Genomic DNA, 22267 nt, shown 5'->3' with positions numbered 1-22267 from the left:
GGTGATCCTTTCAAACTGTTCATCAAATTGCTTCTTTCTTCCCTGTTAATGTTTATCTTTCGTCATTTTACCACTTGACCATTGGATATTATTTTAATAAAAGCAGGACATATAAAACATAGTTTCCTATGCCAAAGGAAATGATAACAAATGCCCAATAAAGGAATTAGAAAGATAAATTGTGTGAGACATCAAGGAGAGATTGATAAATTATGTACCTGAGGCCCTTACAGTGGGACATAAACACATGCTCTACACTCCGTCCACCCTCGTGAACTTTTTTGTTTCCTCCCTCCGCCTAGCACCCCTAAATTGTAAAATATTTGGATAAATATTGGGTATGTCGTCTGGCCACCAGCCTGTACTCTTCCTTTGTTATGGCATGTGCCTAGATGTCCTTCCAAAGCCTGCTGCAGTCATAAGTCAGGCTTTTTTAGAGGAGGCTGGGTCTAGAGTGTGTGACACTAGAATCAATAACCTGCAGAATGCTAGAATTAAGGATCCTAGGATTAAGGGCACAGAAACAATATAAGGGGTCAAAAGAGGTTTGTTGCTCACTTGCTTGGTGCCTTCTACCTTCTGTCTTCTTCTCACCATGAACTGTTTCTCCTCTGCGTTGCCCCTTTACCATTCCACCCTACCATTCCACCCTGGCTGACTATGGACTGAAACCTCTACAAACTGTGAGCCAAAATAAACCTTTCCTCCCTTAACTTGTGGATGTTGGATATGTAGTCTCAGCACTGAGAAAAGTAACTGAGATATCCTTCACCATAGGCAATTTGTTAAAAGAAGGGATCACAAAATTTAAAACTGTCACTACTTGATATGTACATGAATCAAAGCATCCCATTATATTTGATAAATATGGACAACTATTATGAGCCCATCAAAAAATAAAATAAAATTTTTAAACAGCTGAAAAGTACTTCAGAGATGTCTAGTACTGCACAAGGTCATTGATAGTGACCAAAAAAGGGAGTGGCCATGCCTGGGGTTCCGTTGAACTCATTTTACTTCTGGGCCACAGTTCTGTCCAACACACCTTAGCCTCACAAGCGATCAGGCTCAATCAGCATCACTGTATTCAGGACACAGCAGTGCAGATGAAACACCAGGAAAAAGCATGAGCCTCGGGATCAGAAGACTTGGGTGAATATCTTTGTCTTATTTTCTAACTGAGATCTTCAGCCAGTTATTTGATTTGGTGCTTCAGCTTCTTTGGCACAAGAAAACTAATAATATTTACTTCTTGTTACTAAAAGACTATATGAAGTAACACCTACATTAGCAATTGTGAGAGGTAAGAGAACCTGTCTTTCCTCTCTGCAATTAGATTCTTTGGGCTTATGTTTACTTTTATTTTTACACCACTTTCATTCTCCATACTACTTAGCACTTCATTTTGATCGTGTTGACTCAAGGTAAATGCATATCAAATAATATCAGGTAAAAAAAGAAGAGGAAACATTTCACTTCCAGTTAATCTAAATTTGTCCAAGTCAGGGGACTTTACCCTAGGCAGACTAGGCACTGAGGAGACACAGTAATGTCTGAATACATTCTGATTGTCATAAACATCCAGAAGGGAGAAGCTAGGGATGTACTGAACATGATAATACAAAGGATGACATTCTCCCCACAGACCCACACACAAAAACTACAACAAAGTTGCAACAGTGCTGAGGCTGAGAAACCCTGGTCTACGTGATTGTTTTGAACTCCAGAAACTCCATCCCTTTCTTTAACAAGATATAAAAATTTACATACACAAAACAACTGAGAATAGACACGTGCAGTTCTAAATTCATGAGGTTTATAGTACATAATTGATAAAAATGTTTATAATTTTTTGAAATCACTCAGTCTGGTTTTACCTTTGAAGATACATTAAGAAGTTCATCCAGTAGAGGAATATCGCAATCGCTCCACATTGCCATTGCACATATGCTGGTATGTTAACAAACAAGGGAAGCACAAAAATGATGCTTTTTGTGTAGATAATCCATTCTAAAGCATTGTTGTAGTCCAAAAAGTAATTCCTCTTCTGGAATTAAAATGAATAGAGGATTATCACATATGGAGACCTGGCATTTTACGGATAGTTATACAAGTAGAGTTTAAGACCAGTGAGCCTCCTTCCGCCATCCTGAGTTGACTTAAGAGCATCTGCTGCATGGATCAGTGCTGGAGATTGTCCTATCTGGTGTGATGGGGAAATCCTACATGTTTTTGAACTTTCCCTCTAGAGAATGCTCCATTTGAAGGAGATGTCTAAGGGACTGCAAGTTGGTTTAGTAATTCCTGAAATTTTTGGCCAATATAAGGACATGTGTGTAGAACTCTATACATAATAATTAACGCCACCTATACAGAAGTTTGTGCTGAGACTTAATCAGGGAGTGTAAATGAATCATAGTGGTATTCTTGAAGATTTCATGTTTTGGACATTAAATTTCTCACTTGTAAAATATTGAAGTACCAATAAGAAAATGTAGATATTATGTCTGATAGAGAAGTCACAATACTTTGTAGTTCAACTTAAACTATAATGTACAGTTTTCATTTCAGGAAAATGAAGAAAAAATAGCAAGAGAAATTAAATAGTATGCTCTAAAATCATGTAAGGTCAAATAGGAAATACAGTTTAACTCTTAGAATTGTGAAATTTTACTTAAGTAAATATATGAGAGTATTCACAACGTATAAGAAAAGCATTTTGTTATCAACTTTCTTTAATATAAATTTCCACAAGCTTGTATGATGCAACAAAAAATTCACTGAGAATGAGGTGTTACATAAGAATTATATGACTTAAAAATAATATTCACAAAAATACATAAAAATCTTTAAGCATTCATTAGAAATAAAGGACCTATGTCTTTTATCCACCAAAGCAAGGACCTGCAAATAATTTACATAATTTTTAGGTCTGATATGAATTTGTTTCACCCTATCAAAAAATGAAGTATAAAGTAAAAACTTACAGCATAAGAAGTTTCCAAAATTTATTGTAACATAGATTTTTAACCATTAAAAATAGGATTCCTTTTAGAAAAAGAATTCAAAGAAAGACTCATTTGAAATGGAATCTTGAGCCAGATAAGTTTTTAAAATAAATATTTACATTTAAAATTATCAAATTCAAAATGTATGTTAGTAAAAAACTAAAAACAAAAAGACTCAGAAAAGTCGTTCATAATGATCTGTTGTATTCAGACAGATCCACCTTGACCAGTAAAAGTGGAATGGCTTTTTTTCAGATACAACAAACAGTTTGACATACCTAAAATCATCTTATTTCTATATTTCAAAGTTTATGCTGCTATTTACAATATATACATTACTTATCTATGTAGTTTTGTTATAACATTTTATCAATTAATATAATATTTGCATCTTTATATACGCAAAAGATATTGTGTACCTGTTGGAAAATTTGGACCACTTCTTTGCAATATCCAAATATACTTGATAAAAAAACTAAAATCATACAAACTTTTATTGGATATGAATTCTGAAACAACAAAAATGAAGACAAGTAGTTACAAAAAAATATAAAATAACAATAACAGTTTCATAATTTCTCGCCACTAGATATTTTGTTTTCTTTTGTTTTATTTCTATATATAGTACAAATCTTAGTTAAATGGGCCATCATTGTGGTGTAAATATTCAGTTCATCTAGTAGAGATGGCACATGATTTTCATTTTGCAATGTCCATACTAAGAAAGATTCAAAATTGCTAGTTGATATTAAAGGAATATAAATCTAGAGACTTATATCATTTTCAAATTGTGGCAACATACACATAATATAAAACTTGCGAATGTAAAAGCTTTACATTATACATGTGCATTTACACTTTAATCCCTATAGTTTAATGGCATTAAGCACTTCTGCAATGTGAAACCACTGTCACCACTGTCTAGTTCCATAGGTTTTTCATCATTCCAAACTGAAACTCCATGTCACTAAGTAACTCTTCCCATTTTCTCTTCCTCATAGTTCCTGGAAACTACAAATCTCTAGTGTAGACAGAAATAGTCTCAAGTGTTACATTTTGGAATGCAAGCTAGCTTATATTGTCATGTTAAAATTAGTTAAAAATTCATTCACTAACTTATTCACTTATATTTCCTCTTATTCCACAAAAGATTTTAGAAAAAGTTAATTCTACAGGCTATTTATAATAATCAAAGTCCTAATATTTCAGTTTTATTATAGGCATGGTATCCTTAAGGAAAATTACATTTTAAATAATCTTTTGCTATTAAAAGTTGAAATTTTAAGGTACCGTAGTGTCTAATACTTCCAAATGATCACAAGTTTCATTGATAATTCCAGTTGAGTTGAATGCTGTTCCTGGCTTTATATTAATGACAAGAAGAGTCATGGGTATGAGACCAAGACAGTAAGAACCTAGATTCATCATATGGGCTCTAAATCCATAGGCACACCTACAGGAAAATAAGCAAACCATAACTGAGTCATTTCAAATAAAAATATATACTTAAAACTACCTGTAGAGGAAGTAATTATAATCTGCTTCAGACCTCTATTTAGTAAACACACTGAATTTTACAATCAAAAATTCTAATTTACATTTTTAATTCTCAGAGAAGGAATCTCAACTTCTTAGCAAATTATGACTAAAATCTCATCAGTCAAGGGAAGAGACTTCAGTCCACACGTTTCAACTGAAAGTTGAGTGCTTTTCCCTGAAACACATTTTTCACTTCACCGTCCACTAAACTGCAGGATCCATCCAACATGCTTCCAGCTGTCTTAGATAATAACTTCCTCCCCTCCTCAGATCACTCATTAGCATCAAAGATAATGCCAATTGTAATGTCAAACAACATTAATTGTCAAAATTTGCCTTTGACTTGTCTTTCTTTTTCAAAGTACACAACTTTAATAAAATTTAAAACATTACTATGCCTTTAAAACATAATTATTTAGAAAAGTTGTAATGGATTTAATGGTGACCACACTTCAAAACATACTTGTGGGTACCTACCATTTCATGAGTAAATATTCTTTACACACAGGATGGTTGAGGAGCTCTATGCGACTATGTTGTACCATGACCTGAGAAACAAGGAAAGAATGATAAAAATACACTGTATTATACAACTGAGTATAAACTAAGGTTTTGGATTTCCGCGTTTATAAATTTATTTTGAAATTACAAAAGTAACATTTGCTTATCTTAAGACATTTTCAAATAGAAAAAATTTTTAAAGGCACAAAGATTGTTTTAAGCAGGTACAATGGTTTGATTCAGTCTATCTCTTTTGATCTCCGACTAGCTATGAGATGACATACGGCATTTTAATCTTACATAAGGTGACAATAGAAAGGATATCAAAGATAAGTTAGCAAGGGTTGTACCCTCACTGTTTCCTTAAAGAGACTCAAGCTTATTTTTCTGGTAGAGTATGCATAAATAGTAGTAGAAATCATCTGCAGATTTTTAATTTTCCTGAGTTACTAAGAACTATTAGTATGTATTTAAAATTTACTTTTTAATCATTCAGTAAACACACAGGGGAACCAGTGTCAGCAAGATGACAGAATAAGAGGCCTCAGGGCCTCCTTTCTCTACAGAGACACTAGCAGGGATCCATGACCACTGCCTTTAGGAGCTGTCCAGAACTCGGGTAAGAAGTTCTGCACCTCAGCTGAGCGTATATGTAAGAAGAATCATATGAAAGAAGGAGGAGAATTTATAACAGTGAATTGCCACAGTTCCTTCTTCTGGTACAGCACAGGTTTTGGGAGAAAACTCCCAACTCCTGGATTCTCTCTTGGGAGATAAAGAGAAGATGGAATAGATGTTCAATATTCTGACTTTTAAGAGAACTTCACAAGGGAATGATTTCTATTTTATCTGAATTTAAGTACTGACAAAAACAGACATCAGGAAAGGCCTTCTGAGAAGAGAGCAGACCACTAGGTCCCACGTCCTGGAAAATTCTCATCCATGTTGTATGTATAAAGCCTCCTTCAGGTTAATTTACCTAGAAGATATGAGAGCTTCTCAAAGGTTAGAATTTGCCATAGAGTCCAGCGACTGGATGAACTTGTGGTCCTTTTGCTGTGGTTGACACTGGAGGATGACCTTGAATATTAAGTAGGAAGTGGACAGAGGTGGGGACAAATGTTGCCTGTGTTGGGTTATGTGATTCTGAGTTGAGTCAGGTGTCACATGACCACTACTACAGAAGTGTAGAACTTTAAGAAAATGAATTTACAGGAATGGCAGAAAATGATTGTTTTCTCTATGAAAAAATATAAAGGGTTAGGCTACATGGCAGACACAGACATTGAATTATAAAACTGTAATGCTTGGCAGACCCCCTCCATTTCTATCAAGCTTGGAACTATTTTATCAAACTATCTGGATAATGCAAGCACTACACTTACATTGAGGATCGCAAGAGGCTCATACTGAACTTCCTGGTCAGATGTTAATGTTTTGGTTAATTCCAAAGGGCACTGAAGATATCTGAAATTGTATTGGATCTGTACAAAACATGAATGTTTTAAAAAAAATTACAGTTAGTTTAGAATAGACTCCAAAAGTAGTTGTTAAGAAACAAAATATACCAGTCTATAGATCTGCTGAAAATTAACAGACTCAAAGTTGAATAATTTCAAGTGGAAAAAAGGAAATTAAATTATTTCATATTAATTTAAAACATAAATATTCTAGAAAGTCATTATTGTGCTGCTTTGCAACTCAGTGTTATGGAAATTGGGGAATTCTCAAAAGCTCTTTCAGATCTCTTAGACTTTCACTCCTCAGTGAAACATACAAAAGAAAATATAAAGCCTAACAAAAGTAACTATTTCAGGAAAACTGAGAATGTAAAAAAAAATTCTCTCACAAGTAAAAAATATAGTAATGCAACAAATGAAATCCATACTTGCCATCTATAGTAGATCATAGATCTATTATATCACTATTTTTAATATTCTTCTAAGAATTTTAATAAAATGAATTGAAACTATCATGGTAAAGCAACGTACATGGTAGTCTTGGCAGGATTTGTCCTCCGTGGATGGTATCATGCAGAAATCTAAAAGAATCTTTGAGAAAGAAAAGGCAGCTAAGAAACACTGAGCAAGAGAAACTATATCGGGGCAGCAGACTATATATAAGAAAGGATTTTCCTCCATTTCTAGGATAACACAAACTGTTCCCCTCCCCTGTCTTTGCTTATTGTACTTCAAGGATAAATCATAATGCACGTGATTCTAGGACAAAGTCCCACAAATACTTTTCTCTGCATGTTTCTGAAAGTTCAGCTGATCCAAAATATACCAGGTGCTTAAAAGTGAAATTTCACTCTTAACTTGCATTTACTAAACTTTGGTAGTAGATTCTCGATTGATTTTTTTTTTTTTTTACCTGAGATTGTGTGTCTTTATTGGTTTGTAGAGAATATATAGATAACTGAGTATTCCTTTGTTCAGTATTTAAAACAGTAACAATTTATTTTCACTGACTGAGATATTTCATCCTGGCCCTGAGGTCTTCCTGTGGTTTAGGACGCATCTGTATTGCTCCGGACCAGGATACTATGTTTGTTTCTGTACCTGCTTGTTGAGCTACATTCAGAGTGTATGTCCCTCAGGGAGTGGGCAGAATAGCGGAGGACAGATATTGACATAAGAAACAGTGAAACTGGTAATCCTTTTGGAAGCTCACTGTATGCATAACTTTCAGAGACACAGAATATTGAAAATAATACTTAGAGGGCACAGTGACTTGCCTAAAGTAGCAGAGCCAGAAGTAAAGCCAAGGCTGAATCCCTGGGCCCTCGGGTTTCGAATCCAGCACCCTCTCCTCTGTGTCTCCATGTCTTACTGCCTCCGCCAGTGTTTGAATATATTTTCCCTTTTAATGACATTTAAAGTCATCTTGCTTTTCTCTATTATCCTATGTCTGCCCTCATCCTCAAATCTCAACCAGGAAGTCTTTTATTTGCACCCTTTAACACTCATATATTCAATAGTCTGTGTGTGTTTGTGTTATAGTGAGTGTCCGGGCATGTTTTCATTTGTGTTTAATTTGGTCCAGGGAGACCAGGCAACTGATGTAAGTGAATGAACCAAGCCAGGTATAAGAGCTCTGTCCCTTTATTTTTAGACTTTTTCTCATCATGGGCTGGCTTTTATCGTCATAGTTTGGATGGAGGCATCTACTGAAAATATCTCTGCTGCAAGGAAAGCCACTGTATTAGAATAACAATACACAACAAACCATTGGCCTTAGAACTGAGTACACAGAGGGAGAGGTAGGGTGTGTTAATGGGGGTGCCTTGCCCCACGCAAAGAAACAGCTGTTGCTCAGCCCAGCAGTTTCTGACAGTGTGCAGGCAGTCCCAGGCATCACATGGGGGTTTTATAAGAATCTAGTTATCTGGATTGTTAAGGAAAGCATTTGGTCATTGTAGTGGACTGATAACTGGTGGTCAGCTTATAACCCCCAGCTGAACTGAGTGAGTGGTGCTGGGTGTGGGAGGCCCACCTGAGGACTGTTGCCTTCAGTATAAGAGGCAGAACTGGAGAAGAAGAAGCAGGCTGTTGGGAGCTGAGAGAGGCTGTGGGGAGCTGGCTTTCCTGATGAACTTGGCTGTTTTCATCCTCCAAGGAGCTTGGGACCTCGCTGGCACTGAGAATGGCTTTGGTTCACTTTGGGGAGCTCTGGTCCTCACTTTGAGCATAGCTGCCTGGTTCCGGAGGGGAAGATGGTGCACTGCCGGCCTCCTGGAAAAGCTTGCTGCATTGGCTTCCCTGATGGGAACTCGGCCATCCTGGTCATCGGAGGAGCTCAGGACCTCACTGTTGCCGAGGATGGCTGTGGTACCTTTTGGGGGAGCTCTGGTTCTTCTGAGCATCACTTCTTTGCTCCAGTGCAGATCCCTCAGCCTGCTAGCACAGATCCTTCTTCTTGCTGGTACAGACTTGTAGATTCCACCACTGACCTTTGGGCCTTACCAGCAGATCCATGAAACAGGTCTGCATGAGAAGTTGTCATGGGCTCTGGGCCTCCAGTTGGATTCATGGGAGGCATTGTTATGGGCTCTGGGTATTCAGCTCGATTCATGTAGGACATTGTTGTGGGATCCAGGCCCTCAGCTGGATTCCTTGGTCTTAGTGTGTGGACAGATTTCCTGCACTCTTTTGTATACTGTTCTTGGGTGACTTATAAATAATCATATGAAGTATGTGTCCTCTATTATGTTGTTCCCCTTGCAAAATAAGGCCCAAACCAACACAGTCATAAATATTAGCATAGGGAAATTTCACTATGCAGCACTAATATCCAGTGCAAACCTAAACAGTAATAATAGGCATACCAAACAACATACGCAGCACTTTCATTCAGCCTGTAAATGCCACTTTGTAGTCTCTGCTCTAGACGTGGACTGTTTGAAGGAAAAATCCTCCTGAACTGTGTTTTCCTACATCACACACAACTGATGTGATTCTTTCATTCAAGTAAATCCTCATGAAACACTTAGTAGCTAACACCCTTTACAGCCACTCAAAAACCAACAACTTCATTTAAAGATAAAATGTACTGCTATTAAGTGGTGATCACAGAAATAAATCCCCACATCATATTAGATATCAAATATTTATCCATAGAAGTTCTGTTTGCAGAGCTTACCTTCATGCATTCAGGGAGGTATTCTATCATTTCCATGATTGGACATTTATTGCTTGGAGAAGAGTGAGTAAAAACCTTAAGACATTCATCCCATCTGTAAAAATAAGACAAATAGAAGACTTGCACAGATGTTGAAACTTTTAGGATAACTCTTAGAACATAATGCTCAGCCATTGCTTCCAGTGTAACCAATATATGAGCCAAGATCAACCCACGGGTAGGATACTTGTTCATTAATGGAAATCAGGAATGTGGGAATATTATAGAATAGCTGTTATAATCAGTTTTATTTCCCTAACTGCTTTCTAAGGAAGGCATGTCTGTAACTTCTTTTTCTCCTAAAGTCAGGAAGTGGTTAAGTACTTTTAGAAATGATCATGTTGAGTAAACACACCCAAATTCATGTATATACATCAGGAAGTTGGTACTAGATCCATGTTTAATAGTTAATTCATATATATGATATATTTTGTATTTAGTTAAATTATAAAATAACATGTGTCAAATACATTAATAAGCACAGGCCCTACCAAAGCATTGTGGAATTTGATCCCTTATTCAGCACCATCCAGTTGGATGGGATAACAAAGAGCTTATGATACCGAAGAGAAACTAAGTATAAAACAAGAAGCAAAAAAAGCCCACTTGTCTTAAGATCTTATCTACATGATAGGAGTCTGGTTCTAATCAAAGCCCAAATAACTTTTCTCTCATCCATGAGCTGCCTGGAATATCATTAACAGAAGACTTCTGATTACATACTTGCATCGATTCAAAAGAAACAGGAGATTCCTGAGACTATTCAGGCTCAAAATACAAGCTTGATCTGCCTTAAATATGAAGTTGCTTACATTGTTCTCACTCCTGGGTGACACCAGGGCCCTTGTCCATATCTGTCTACAATGATATAGAAAAGTTATATTTGATATGTGGAAAACACTACCCTCTACTTTCATCGATAAAACTCCTTAAGAGTATGGTTTATAAAACCTACAACCATAGAAGAGCTTGTGCTAAGGGAAATTTCACTGTGCAGCACTAATATCTTAGGGAGCACTTTTGCCAACCTCCAGTTTTGGAGGTTTTGTGGCAAAAGTGTGTCAGACAAGGACAGAATTTGCTTGACAGCCATTGTGGTATCAGATGCTTTATGTGTCTATATCCATGGGGTCTCAAAAGAGGACTACTAGGTGGTACTAGGCTCACATTATCTATTTTTTTGAAATGAAAACTGCAGATCAGAAGACGCGGCAGTGTGCCTATCATCACCCAAAAGGTGCGTTAAAATATATAAACGACTGACATTTTACTATGTTGGTAAAAGGCTGAAATAATATTTTCTTTCTTGTTTCCTCAGGATACGAATTACCCTGACAGCAGAGGGTGCTAGATATCAGTGGACAGGAGATGTGTACCTTTTGTTCCTGATGGTGGTAATAACCACCTCCTTCCTCTTATTGTGCAGTGCGATGTGCAGAAAGGAGGCCTTCTGCTTGTTCAAAACTATGTTGGCATCGTAGTTCAGAAGGAGTGCGACGGCTTTGGCGTGTCCTTCTCTTGCAGCAAAGTGCAGAGCAGTGTTCTTTTCAATAAAACAGAGAAAATGGGGTAACGGTGGTTAATTTTACTGTGGTCAGTCTATTACCTTATTTCATTGTTGAATTGCTTAAAAGACATACTCAATAAAGCTAATTATTTAACACAAAAAACTAGTGTTCAGAATCAAAATTTGAAATAATGATTTCACCATTCATGTGTGTGTGTGTGTGTGTGTGTGTGTGAATTTCCATGTTTTTTTGTATTGCTTTAAGAGTGGAATTAGGTTAAAAGGACAAAGGACAAGCCTCCAGTGTGAGCTGATTAGAGTGAACACAGCAAAAATTACTTCTAGGACATTTATCGTCTAATAGAGCCATGGTTTCCAGATTTGAGCTTTAACAAACGTGTAAATTTCTTTAAACCAGAGCTTGCTATAAGGTTGCAATTTTTTGTCTTGTCAAAAGAAGACATTTAAAAAGTGATCTTTCTCCATCATTTCATGAATAAATATACATTTCAATACTTTCCAAAGAAGGAAGGTGTAATAGCACATTAAAGCACAATATGCCTCAAGGTAATATACTTGTTTTGATGAGCACTTACTCCGCTCTCCTCACTGTTCTGGGCTTACTAAGGAGTGGTAAAAATTTTATCTTCGAATTGCAATGGCCCTGGACAAGTATCTGTGACACTGGAGGCGTGGCCTTAACATGAACCCACTCTTTCATATTCTTCAATTCTGCCACCCTTTACCTGGTCCTCACTCTAAGAGCCTACTTCTTTAAAACAACAACAACAACAACAAGCTGGGGATAGGCCAAGAAAGGGAAGAACATGGCTAAGATGAAGTCTTCCCTGTAAGCTTGAAAATTTCTTCTACAGCAAGGTCTTGACTTGGTAAGAGGAATGTAGTACATACCCCGTCTTCATCTAGCCGATCTGTACACTTCAAATTTGTATCGAGAATGACCTTCATTGTCTGAGTGTACCCTCCCATGGAAGCGTGGTGCAGGGCAGTCCAGCCATTGTGGTCACTGTCAACAATTAAGAGAAGCCATATGCACAAATACTTCAGGTGAAGTGTAGGAAGGAAGCCACTTAGCTCATTGTAGGTGGGTCCAAAACATAATTGAGATCGACCAACCCAATATTTAGTGGAGATGCACAATATAGGAGATAACTAAAATATAAGATAATCATAATTAAATTATTAAGGTAATCATTAAGCCCAATGGTCTTAAATGATTCAACTGTAGTATGAATCATATATATTTTAATGGATTAAAATGTAAAAGGCTGTAAACATGTTACTAAACACTTGAGGATGATGAAATGAGACTTAGCATGTCTGTGTCATACATACTTTTCAAAACTGTAATGTACACATGCACACTATTTTCAATCTTGTTTTATTGCTTCCTTGAACAATGTACAAAGTGTTCTGTGATTGTGGTGTTAAGTCTCCACCGTCAATAGTTATTGCTAACAATAATAATAATAACATCCTATAGTGCATGATTATAAGATACTTCGGTTCGGTTATAATATACTTCGGTTATATTTATTCTTGTAAGCATTCAGTTCTATATGATTTTGTGCTAGTCAATCTCTTTGAAACATCTATCCTTCTCACAGAAATTCAAGATATAATTATGATACTTACCACATTAATATCATTTTTTAAAATTAGACACAGAGAACACTGATCAATTTAATTTTAGTGCTAATGAGCAGCTAGTTTAAGATGCAAGAGTCACCCTTGTTACTTCAGTTATGATGGAATTAAGCAACAACTGCTGACCCGAGTCCACTTGGGTCCTCTTTGTAGGTTAGCTGATCTGTGTCTTGGAGGCAGGAAGAGACCAAATAATGCATTCAAGTCAAAGACGTATCTCTGATATTTTGTCATTAGTGCTTTGATGATGACATGTGTCTTTGAACACATGTTTAATGAGCTCTTGCTACTTATCACTTAGGAAAAGATGAGAAGACAGACATATGTTTCTAGATTTTCTTTCTATAAAGACGCCATTCAATTATGGTACATATTTTACTATGCTGCCATAGTTTAACCATAGCTTTTTTCCTTATATGACATTTCTGTTAATTATTAAGTTCAGTTCTCATTTAATGTCTCCTTTTGTCACTTTTTATGTCCATCATTTGCTAGATTCAATGAAAAGTCCTATAAACTTATCTGATTTAGCGTTTGTGTGTGTATTCACATTCACTTCTACAGGAAGATGGTAATATGGTAAAATAAAACATGAAGAAATGTATCTCAGAAGTTCTCAGAAATTCTCTGCCCAGAGCCTTTTTTTTCTGTGAACTTCAAGAAAGTCTTCAACTCTATAAAATTCAAGGTTTAATTTCTCAACTTGGAATAATACTGAATTTTCTTTTAATATTTAAGACATTTGAATAATAAATAGGATGAATAAAAGTACTTAGTGGAATATAAAGTTAGATACCATCATTAAAGACAGACTAGAAGTCTGAAAATGGCTATTAAAAAAGAATATCGAAGGCTCCATTCCTGCATCCTCACCTGAGAAATAGTGCACCTTTCTTCAGAAGAAGCTGAACTACTTTATCATGACCATTTTTTGCTGCCAGGTGGAGCGGAGTCATCCCGTGGAGGTCGCCTTCATTCAAGAGCCTCGTATCACTAATGTCTTGCAGGAGTCTCTGACAGGTGTTGATACGCCCATAACTTGAAAGAAATTAGTTTTCACATTTTTCAAAGTAAATTGTAAACAAAAAGAAGACCCACTCCTCTGTTGTATAGACTGACCCTTACCTGGCTGCAAAGTGCAGGGGTGATTTCTTGTCTTTGCTTTTGGAATGTATGGACACGTTAAAGCCAAGCAGGTTATTCACAGAGACGTGGACTCCCTGTTTACACGCGTAATGTAGAGGAGTGCACCCATCGTCATCCTCGTCCATAACCAGCGCCTTGATTTCTTGCATCTATGGTAACAAATGCGCACTCTACGTATAACATGGCTATTATGTGAATATATTTTTCAAAGTATTCTGTAGCATGGTGTTTTCCATCAAGAGTCAATAGATGTTTCTCATGGACAAAATCATGAACAACCTAAACTGTTCTAGAGCAAAATAAATGTGGACTGGGTCTCACACTTTGTCTCTCTGTGACGTGTATTACTGTATTAAAGATTCAGAAAGAACCTGCAAGTAGGAAAATGTCTTAACACTTTTCACCCACTGTTCTGTAAGCATACGTGACCACTCTGCCCGCTCTGCTCTTTCCTCATGTCTTTCCCCAAATAACACTTAAAAACTTAATCTGTTAGGCAAAAGAGATCGGATGTTAAAATTAGGTTTACTTTGCCTTTTATGGGTACATTAAATTTAAAAAGAGTGGCAAGTGACTGGCTTAATCCAATTAATAAATAAATATATTTTGCTTTAAATATTGAAGTACCTATGTGTTCCTGATTTCTTTATTAAAGACAGTGATCAAAGGAAGATGTATTTATTGTAAGATGGCACACTTCACACACTCTAATAGCCACTCAGTAACTACTTGCCATGTAATAAAGATAAATATGGGGGTGATGCTTTCATCCTATCAGTAAGTCAAGTGTGTTGAGCAGTTCTTCTTTTAATGATGAAGTTCTGCTAATTCACTCACAACCTGGTTTTTCCACTGGTATATAATTCATAATGGCCAAAGTTAGACAAGCTATGAGTGCTTAAATGTGTGTCCTTATTTTTTTTTTTTTTACTTTTCTGAGCCTTTAATTTAGTTACTGGTTAAAGGAGGTTAAACTTTCAGAGTTAAGAAAATCAAATGCAGGCATAATTATATGTCTGGCACACAGCACATGTTCATAAATGGCAACATGTATAAGTCCGTATTAATAATTAGCTGGTATCCTTGTGCATTGTATTCCCGAAGACTTTCCAAACAAAGTGAGAGGATTGAAACCCTGGGGCTTACGGGAAGACATGCCAGACGTTAGTGCTTGTGTTTCTGCACTGAGCGGCGCTGGGTCTGAATGTGTTTTTATCACCGCTGTATTCCCAGCACCCAGCATGAAGCATTTAGTAATTGTCTTCCGAATGGGTGAAATTACATATGAGGATACAGAGCAGCTTTCTGTAACCTCGAAAGCTCAGTTGCGATGCAGTCATCACCACCATTATCCTCAACATCACTGCTCTAAAACACTTTTGAAACCCCAGAGTCAGCCTGCATAGCAAGAAAAATCAAAATACAACCAATTTAATTTCTGCTGATACAAAATAGTTTAAGAAAATCCGTAGACATACATTACCTGCATAAACTCAGGTCGCAGATTTTTTAAGCCATATGGTTGCTGCACAGTAAAGTGTAAAAAATTACGTCCAAGATGATCTTTTATGTCTACTTTGGCACCTAGAAAGCACAATATAAATATAAATTCTACTTATTTATTTAAAACATGGCCTAGACTGGATTTTCAACTTTAAAACTTTTGACAAAACGTTGCCAACCTTTAAGATCATTTAAACTAACATATTTTGAAATGGGTTTGCCTTACTCTGTGTGTGTGTGTGTGTGTGTGCGCGCGCGCTTGTAACGGCATAAAGACTATGTTATGCATTGTCTTAATATAGGAAGATTTAACTTTCAAAGCATAAAATATAAATACAGAGCAACTAGAGATGAAGAATGAAAATGAGAGAAAATAATGAGACATCTTTTTGTGTGTTAAGATAACAGTAGGTCCATATACGACATGGGGATGGTAACAGCATTTATATGACACAGGACTGACTCATCAGAGAAAACTGATAAATGCCTGAACTAGGACAATTACCTTACAATGCTATCTGTTATGTTTTGAAGTTATCTTTTCAAATATTGTGTTCCTTTATTGGACTGTAAACTATTCTAGATATAGAAAGTTTATTTGACCCCATGCCTGGCATACAACAGATAGTTAATACATGTTTATCTAACAAAATTGAATACTAGTTCCAAAGGTTTGGTTTGATCCTTCTTGGTACCTTTAGATAGTAGCAAATTTACAATATTCCAAGATGCAGAAGCAGTCGCTAACACAAGTGGAGACCGTCCTTCAGAATCTGTGATGTTGATATCTGCCCCCTAAAACAAAACAAGTCATTCAACAAGAAGCTTATGAGCAGATAAAGCAGCTTACATTGCAACCCCTAAGCAATGGAAATCCACTGGGATACAGCGTCTAAATTATGCACAGGAGTTGAAATTGCAAGATGAGTTCTGAGTCAAAGCATTGTTTCATAATTTCAACAATGAAGTCATCCCACGTCACACTTTTAACTGATCTTTCTCTCTCCCTCTCCCTCTCCCTCTCCCCCCCTCTGTCTCTCCCCCCGATGTCCTAAATATAAAATCCTCTGACCTAGAACAGTAAGTTTAGTTCCTATTGTAATAAATATTTTCTAAATGTCCATAATTTTCTAAATCCTCCAAATTTATTGCACATGTGATTTAGAAACATTCACAAGAAAGTGTTCATTTAAAAGAACTCTACTTCATCTGAAATAGATAAAATAATTGAATTTATTTTAAGTAAGATTTTGGTCACATAGTTGAGAAAATTTGTACTTAAAAGTCATGTATGTGAATTTTTGTGTTTTGGTAATCATATCTAATATGATAAGAAACAAAAGGTCTTAAAAATTTCATGGAGAGAATTCTACACTTTAGACAGGTTAATAAAAACTGCTGAAACTTGGATTGTGGCTGTTTCTCTGTTCTTTCAGGATCCACTGTATGCTGATGGGGACGACTGCACAGCCCCCTAGAAATCTTGTGGTGGTGGGTGAGGGTCCACCTTTGTTCTCTTGCCAGGGGAAGAGACAGCTGCCCTGGCAGACAACCAAACATGGCCTCAACCTATGCCCTCTAGTAACAATTTTCAAAGTTCTTGTATAGAATGTTCTGATTTCAATTGTTGCTACTGACAACGTGCACAGATTGAATACTTCAAATGGAACTACGGTCATTGCTGGTATGTTGGGCTTCAATAAATATACTATAAGTTCATTCATATATAGGCCTTGTGAAAAGTCAAATCAAGACCTAACTGATTTCCCTTCTTAGAATGAGAAAGACCTCATGCTTTCATTTGTAATAAATCTTCAACAATATTTTTCAACCTCTTCATTTCTCTTGGCTTGAGAGCTGGTGCCGGAGCAATGGGGTGGAAACTTACAATGCAAGGTGGAGAAGCTTTAGTCAGCCTGTCTTGCATCCCACTTAACCTGCCCAGTGCTGAAGAAGGGCCACCGGAGCTGCATAAGCCTTAGGCTCCCCCAGAGAACTGGCTCACAGGCCATCCAAAAAACTCTCCTTCAAATGTACCCACAGACTCCTTACACCGAAAAAGCTGACACAGGCGTAAAAAGGTACACGTTCATACTTCAAGCTTCATGGTGATGAAGTCTGACCAATTCAAGTACACAATACTCTAAATGCAAAAGTGGTAGCAGTCTTCCTCAAAACTTTTCTTTGTGGCTAAGCAAGAAATTACTTTGAAACCCATACTGTGCAATTATATGCTTTTTGAACTGTAAGTAGTGATTTAATAAAACAAACTCATCAGTTGAATAGTTACCACTGAAATTAAGTAGTCTGCTAGCTCATGATGATCAAATAGTGAGGCCCTGCAAAAACAGAATTAAGGTAATATTGGTATGAATATGTAAAATATAGCTATTGTACTTAGAAAGTTAATTAAGTTGCATATTGAAGCACATAATATAATGGTAAAGAATCAGTAATGAAATTTATAATTGATTCTGGCAGTATATTTTCAAAATAATAGTAGTAAGGAAAAATCAAGTATATCTCAGTTTTCTTCTCCATATTTTAATGAACTCATTTTGTTTATAAAATTGTCATGAAATTCTTCTGAAGTGTGTACTAATTGCCCTGAGATATAAAAGATGAAAAATCTAGCTGGTATCATTATGATCATGGGAACTGAAGACAGTTACTTGTAAAGTATGCCTAAAATTACCTACAGAATTCACACTGGTCTTCTTTGGCAAAAGAACAGGGGAGCATTAGGTTTTTGAGTTTTTATGGGCTAAAACTAATTGTGGAGAGAACTGAACTTATGTTGGTATCATCTCGTAGCTAGCCATAAGAATCATGTTACTCAAAAAGCAAATACAGATTTTTAACCTACATTAAAGTATCACTATGACAAAATTTAATACTAATGATTTAAAACTCTTTTCCTATTGCAAATTTCATTTCTTTATTTCTATTCATGATCATTTCAGCTGTTTTTAACCCTTTGTATATAAATTTCAGAATGAGCTTCTAATTTTCACTAAAAATTCATAATTCATATATTTAAAATATATTAGATGTATTTAATAATTGAAAAGTTGTCTCATTTTAAATCCTAGCTTCTTAAAATAATTTTTTTATCCATATTTTTATATTGATGTACCCTAAAGGTGCATTTCAACTATACTTAAGTCAGTAGCTTTCCTAACTGACGCAGCATTAGAACCAGAGTTCTGTTAAAAATGAGAGATCGATCAAAGATTCTAGTAGAATCTTGAGTATTAATTGGCATTGGCACTTTGTAAGTTCCTTGCAAGATTGTAATGTACAACAGTTTTAGAGTCTAATATAAAGATTAGTCTACTGATTTTTTGCTTTATTTCAGTGACTTTTTAAGGGCTTCTAACTAGATCTTTCCATATCACTACTCCTGAGCTTTATTATCACAATTATTTATAATCTGTTATCATAATATTTTTACAGTATTTTTTATGTAACTGATTATCCCTTGCTTTAAATTTTTGAAGGTCTTAAATATCTTTATATTAAAATTCTCAGATTGCTCCATTCTTTCTATTTCCTTGGAATTCAGTATATAGATCTTTTGTTGACTTTGTTGTTTTCATTTTTTTCTCTTTATGCTATTATGTTTTACTTTGCAAACTCACCTTAAATGGGAGTTCCTTTTTTATTCTTATTGTGGCTGGTGGTTTTGCTAATATGTTTATTTATCCCCACTTCCACAGTTTAAAAACATATATTACTAGAAAGAGTATCATTTTCCCTGAGAGACATTATAGATTTCCTGGCCCAGTAATCTATTGAAATAGCTCAGCTATTTTCTGCCATTCTAGTCTTCCAGTCTGATTAAGGTGTGTGTGTGTGTGAGAGAGAGAGAGAGAGAGAGAGAGTGACAGAGACAAAGACAGAGACAGAGACAGAGACACAGAGAGGGGAGAGAGAGACAAGAATTCACCTCAGCCAACCTCTTTCACTCAGGTAGTCCTTGTCTTCCCAAGAACTTTAACTCCGAGCCTACACTACCTGTCTGAGTTTCAGACACTTTCCCAATACATATTTCTATTAAGCCCCACAGATAAATTTATCTTTTTTGAGAACTGCTCATGATTTCTTAAAGTTGTATGTTTTGAGCACATTTATCTATGATTTTGGAGGTAGGCAGAGAGATTAGAAGGGAAACAATGGAATATCCATGGAAGATATACATTATCTTCACTAAACATGGGAATAAAATACATGTGAAGAATTAGAACAGATTATAAGTGGCTTGGAAAGCCTTGTATGTTGACTTCCTTATCACTTAGGAAGACAATTTTGAGTGGAGGGAGGACTAATCCAGAATATACCACTGGAGATTTTTTTGTAAAGATCTACTTAACATTCTACTCAGATTTCCAAACAGCATAAAGACTCCAGTTCAACTACAGGTCTTTCTTTTCTGTTTTTTCTCTGTCCAAGTACAGAATCTTTGCTAATATAGTCAAAATTTTCTTTGCAGCTTATGACTTAACATGTGTACACTGAAGTTTGTATGCAGAATAATCGGTAACTTGCCTGTGAAGTAGTGTCTCATGATTTCCGTCGAGCGCGTTAACAATATCGCTGCTACCAGAATAAGACGATATCATCAACTTCACAATCTCAGTGGCTCCCTGGGTTGCGGCAAAGTGCAGAGCCATGCACTTCCCATTCTATAAAGAATTTTGATCCCAGAAACAGAGTTTAAATTTTAATTTAAGATACAATTTATATTCGACTATGAGTTTCTTTTTCCCAGAATCAAGAAATGCAAGATTTAAGAAGATGAATCTTGCTCAGTTTCATTTATTGAAAAGCATCAGTACAAAATTCATGGCTAGCAGTTGTGCTTCCTTGTAATCTGACTTTATTTTCATTATCTGGATGCCATTTTTTTCTCCCAAGAGTGTGAGGACCAAGACACTAATGCGAGAAGACCACGAAGTCCATACATTTAGTCAGATATGCTTGGCATAAGGTCCGTTTGTAAGCATTTTCACATACATAACCTTAAATATTAGTTAAAAGGTACAGTTCTTTAGAACACAACTAGAATAAAGGTCATTCGTGATTGGGCTTCAGTACTCCTCAAAGACAAAATTAATATGTTGTTTGGAGGCTTTAACTTACTTAATAGCAGTTAGACTGAATATAGTCTTAACAGTATCTGTATTCACAATTGGTATTGGAGTGCTGAAATTTGCCAATATAAAACTTGAGATATTTTCTCCTTCATGAACCAAAGGAAATAACATTCACTTTTTGCTATGTGTATTTTCTATCGAAGTTGACCACAAAGGAGCTATAAGGAATTTTAGAAAAGAATTTACTACAATTTTAAAATAAAAGTGCCACATAGAGTATGAGAAATTACCTCGGTCTTCTCTATGTGAGCACCATTGTCGAGACACATTTTAATCATTTCCAAATTGCCACTTTGAACTGCCAGGTGGAGGGGGCTGGCTTGCTTGTTGTTCACAAAGTTGATATGAGACTGTCTGCTGTACCCATCTTCTTCACCTGTAGAAGAAAATATCAGTCAGGGGGATATTTACATGAAGTAGCAGATTTGCAAAAGAAAGGACATTTAGATTCACATGAAAACCTATGTATAAGTTCTATTAAATATTTTTCAAATTAATGGCACCTATAAGAACAGGATTCTTTATCAGACAGGATGTAAGAAATCTTCCACCTACCGAACTTTAATATTAATTCCATGCATTTTTTGGCCCCCGAAAATGCAGCTTGGTGAACAGGAAAATCTCCCCATTTATTTGATTTACAGAGCTTAGCTCCCTTTTTTAACTGGAGGGGAAAAAAAAGAAAAAAAATGGAAGTTGTACTTCATAAAATCATATTGTTAAGAAATATATTATTTACTATAAGCCCTTTTGAACAATACAATCACACAGTAAACACACAAAAATTACATTTACAAAGAAAAAAAGTGATACATTATTTTCTAAAACACTTTCAACTTTATTAATGCAATTTTGCTTTGGCTTATGTAAAGTTTGTTATTTGGCTTATGTAAAATTTATTTTTCTAAATTCTTGATTTCAGTGTTAATACATATTTTATTTACTTTACTATTTATTCTCTTTAGGTTCAGTTATGCTGGCCTATAGAGTATGTGTTCATCTCTCAATACAGCTAGTAAATATATTAACACATAGCTGTATATCTAAATACCAGGAAATATTTTTAAAATTTTTATTTCATTTTCCTACTCTCTAGGATGATGACGAGGTAAAAATCAAGTGATTAAAAATACAGAACCTGGCCTAGACAAAATGCAAGTAATATGGACGATTTGAGAGAAAACTGTCTGCTGGAACTGTAGTAATGTACTGAGGAGGAGCACTGCTGAGAGGACAAGAAGAAGTCATTGAGGCAGGAGCCTCCAGCCACTCCAGAAAATGTTTCCAGAGGCGAGGCTGGCTGTTTGCCCAGGGTGTGGTTAATTCTTTTAAGCAATCAAATCACAAAAGACTTCACTTTTCAAAACTCATGACAATAATTTCTTCTAGTCTTGGGAGTGGAAACAACTGCCTTCCTTTTATCTTTTATGTTAGGGACCAAGTAAGACTGCTGTTGACCGCAAGAGGTGATCAAAAATACAGTGAATGTTTAAAGTTTTAAAAATATAATATGGTAAAAAACACATTGCTATTAATCTCCCTCATAATATTCACCATTG

The 22267-nt window shown here is 35.8% G+C and overlaps 1 protein-coding gene across 1 annotated transcript in view; it reads right to left on the bottom strand.

The window, feature by feature from the left end:
* The window catches only part of Trpa1 (transient receptor potential cation channel, subfamily A, member 1), a 45727-nt gene that overhangs the window by 10568 nt on the left and 12892 nt on the right, over positions 1 to 22267 (bottom strand). Inside the window, exons 5-21 of the mRNA XM_005392098.1 lie at positions 21264 to 21372; positions 20939 to 21084; positions 20101 to 20237; positions 17843 to 17891; positions 16248 to 16347; positions 15533 to 15633; positions 14029 to 14198; positions 13777 to 13941; positions 12148 to 12262; positions 11105 to 11271; positions 9690 to 9783; positions 7040 to 7099; positions 6434 to 6532; positions 5025 to 5095; positions 4299 to 4461; positions 3428 to 3517; positions 1878 to 2047 (exon numbers count right to left, since the gene is read on the bottom strand). Coding sequence (XP_005392155.1) covers positions 1878 to 2047; positions 3428 to 3517; positions 4299 to 4461; positions 5025 to 5095; positions 6434 to 6532; positions 7040 to 7099; positions 9690 to 9783; positions 11105 to 11271; positions 12148 to 12262; positions 13777 to 13941; positions 14029 to 14198; positions 15533 to 15633; positions 16248 to 16347; positions 17843 to 17891; positions 20101 to 20237; positions 20939 to 21084; positions 21264 to 21372 — 2006 coding nt within the window. The remainder of the gene's footprint in view (positions 1 to 1877; positions 2048 to 3427; positions 3518 to 4298; positions 4462 to 5024; positions 5096 to 6433; positions 6533 to 7039; positions 7100 to 9689; positions 9784 to 11104; positions 11272 to 12147; positions 12263 to 13776; positions 13942 to 14028; positions 14199 to 15532; positions 15634 to 16247; positions 16348 to 17842; positions 17892 to 20100; positions 20238 to 20938; positions 21085 to 21263; positions 21373 to 22267) is intronic.

Source organism: Chinchilla lanigera, unplaced genomic scaffold, assembly GCF_000276665.1.
Source record: "Chinchilla lanigera isolate Chin_1 unplaced genomic scaffold, ChiLan1.0 scaffold00043, whole genome shotgun sequence".
In the NCBI taxonomy this organism is placed as follows: domain Eukaryota; kingdom Metazoa; phylum Chordata; class Mammalia; order Rodentia; family Chinchillidae; genus Chinchilla; species Chinchilla lanigera.
The sequence above is the reverse complement of the archived record's forward strand: the minus strand, read 5'-3'. Positions and strand labels throughout refer to the sequence as shown.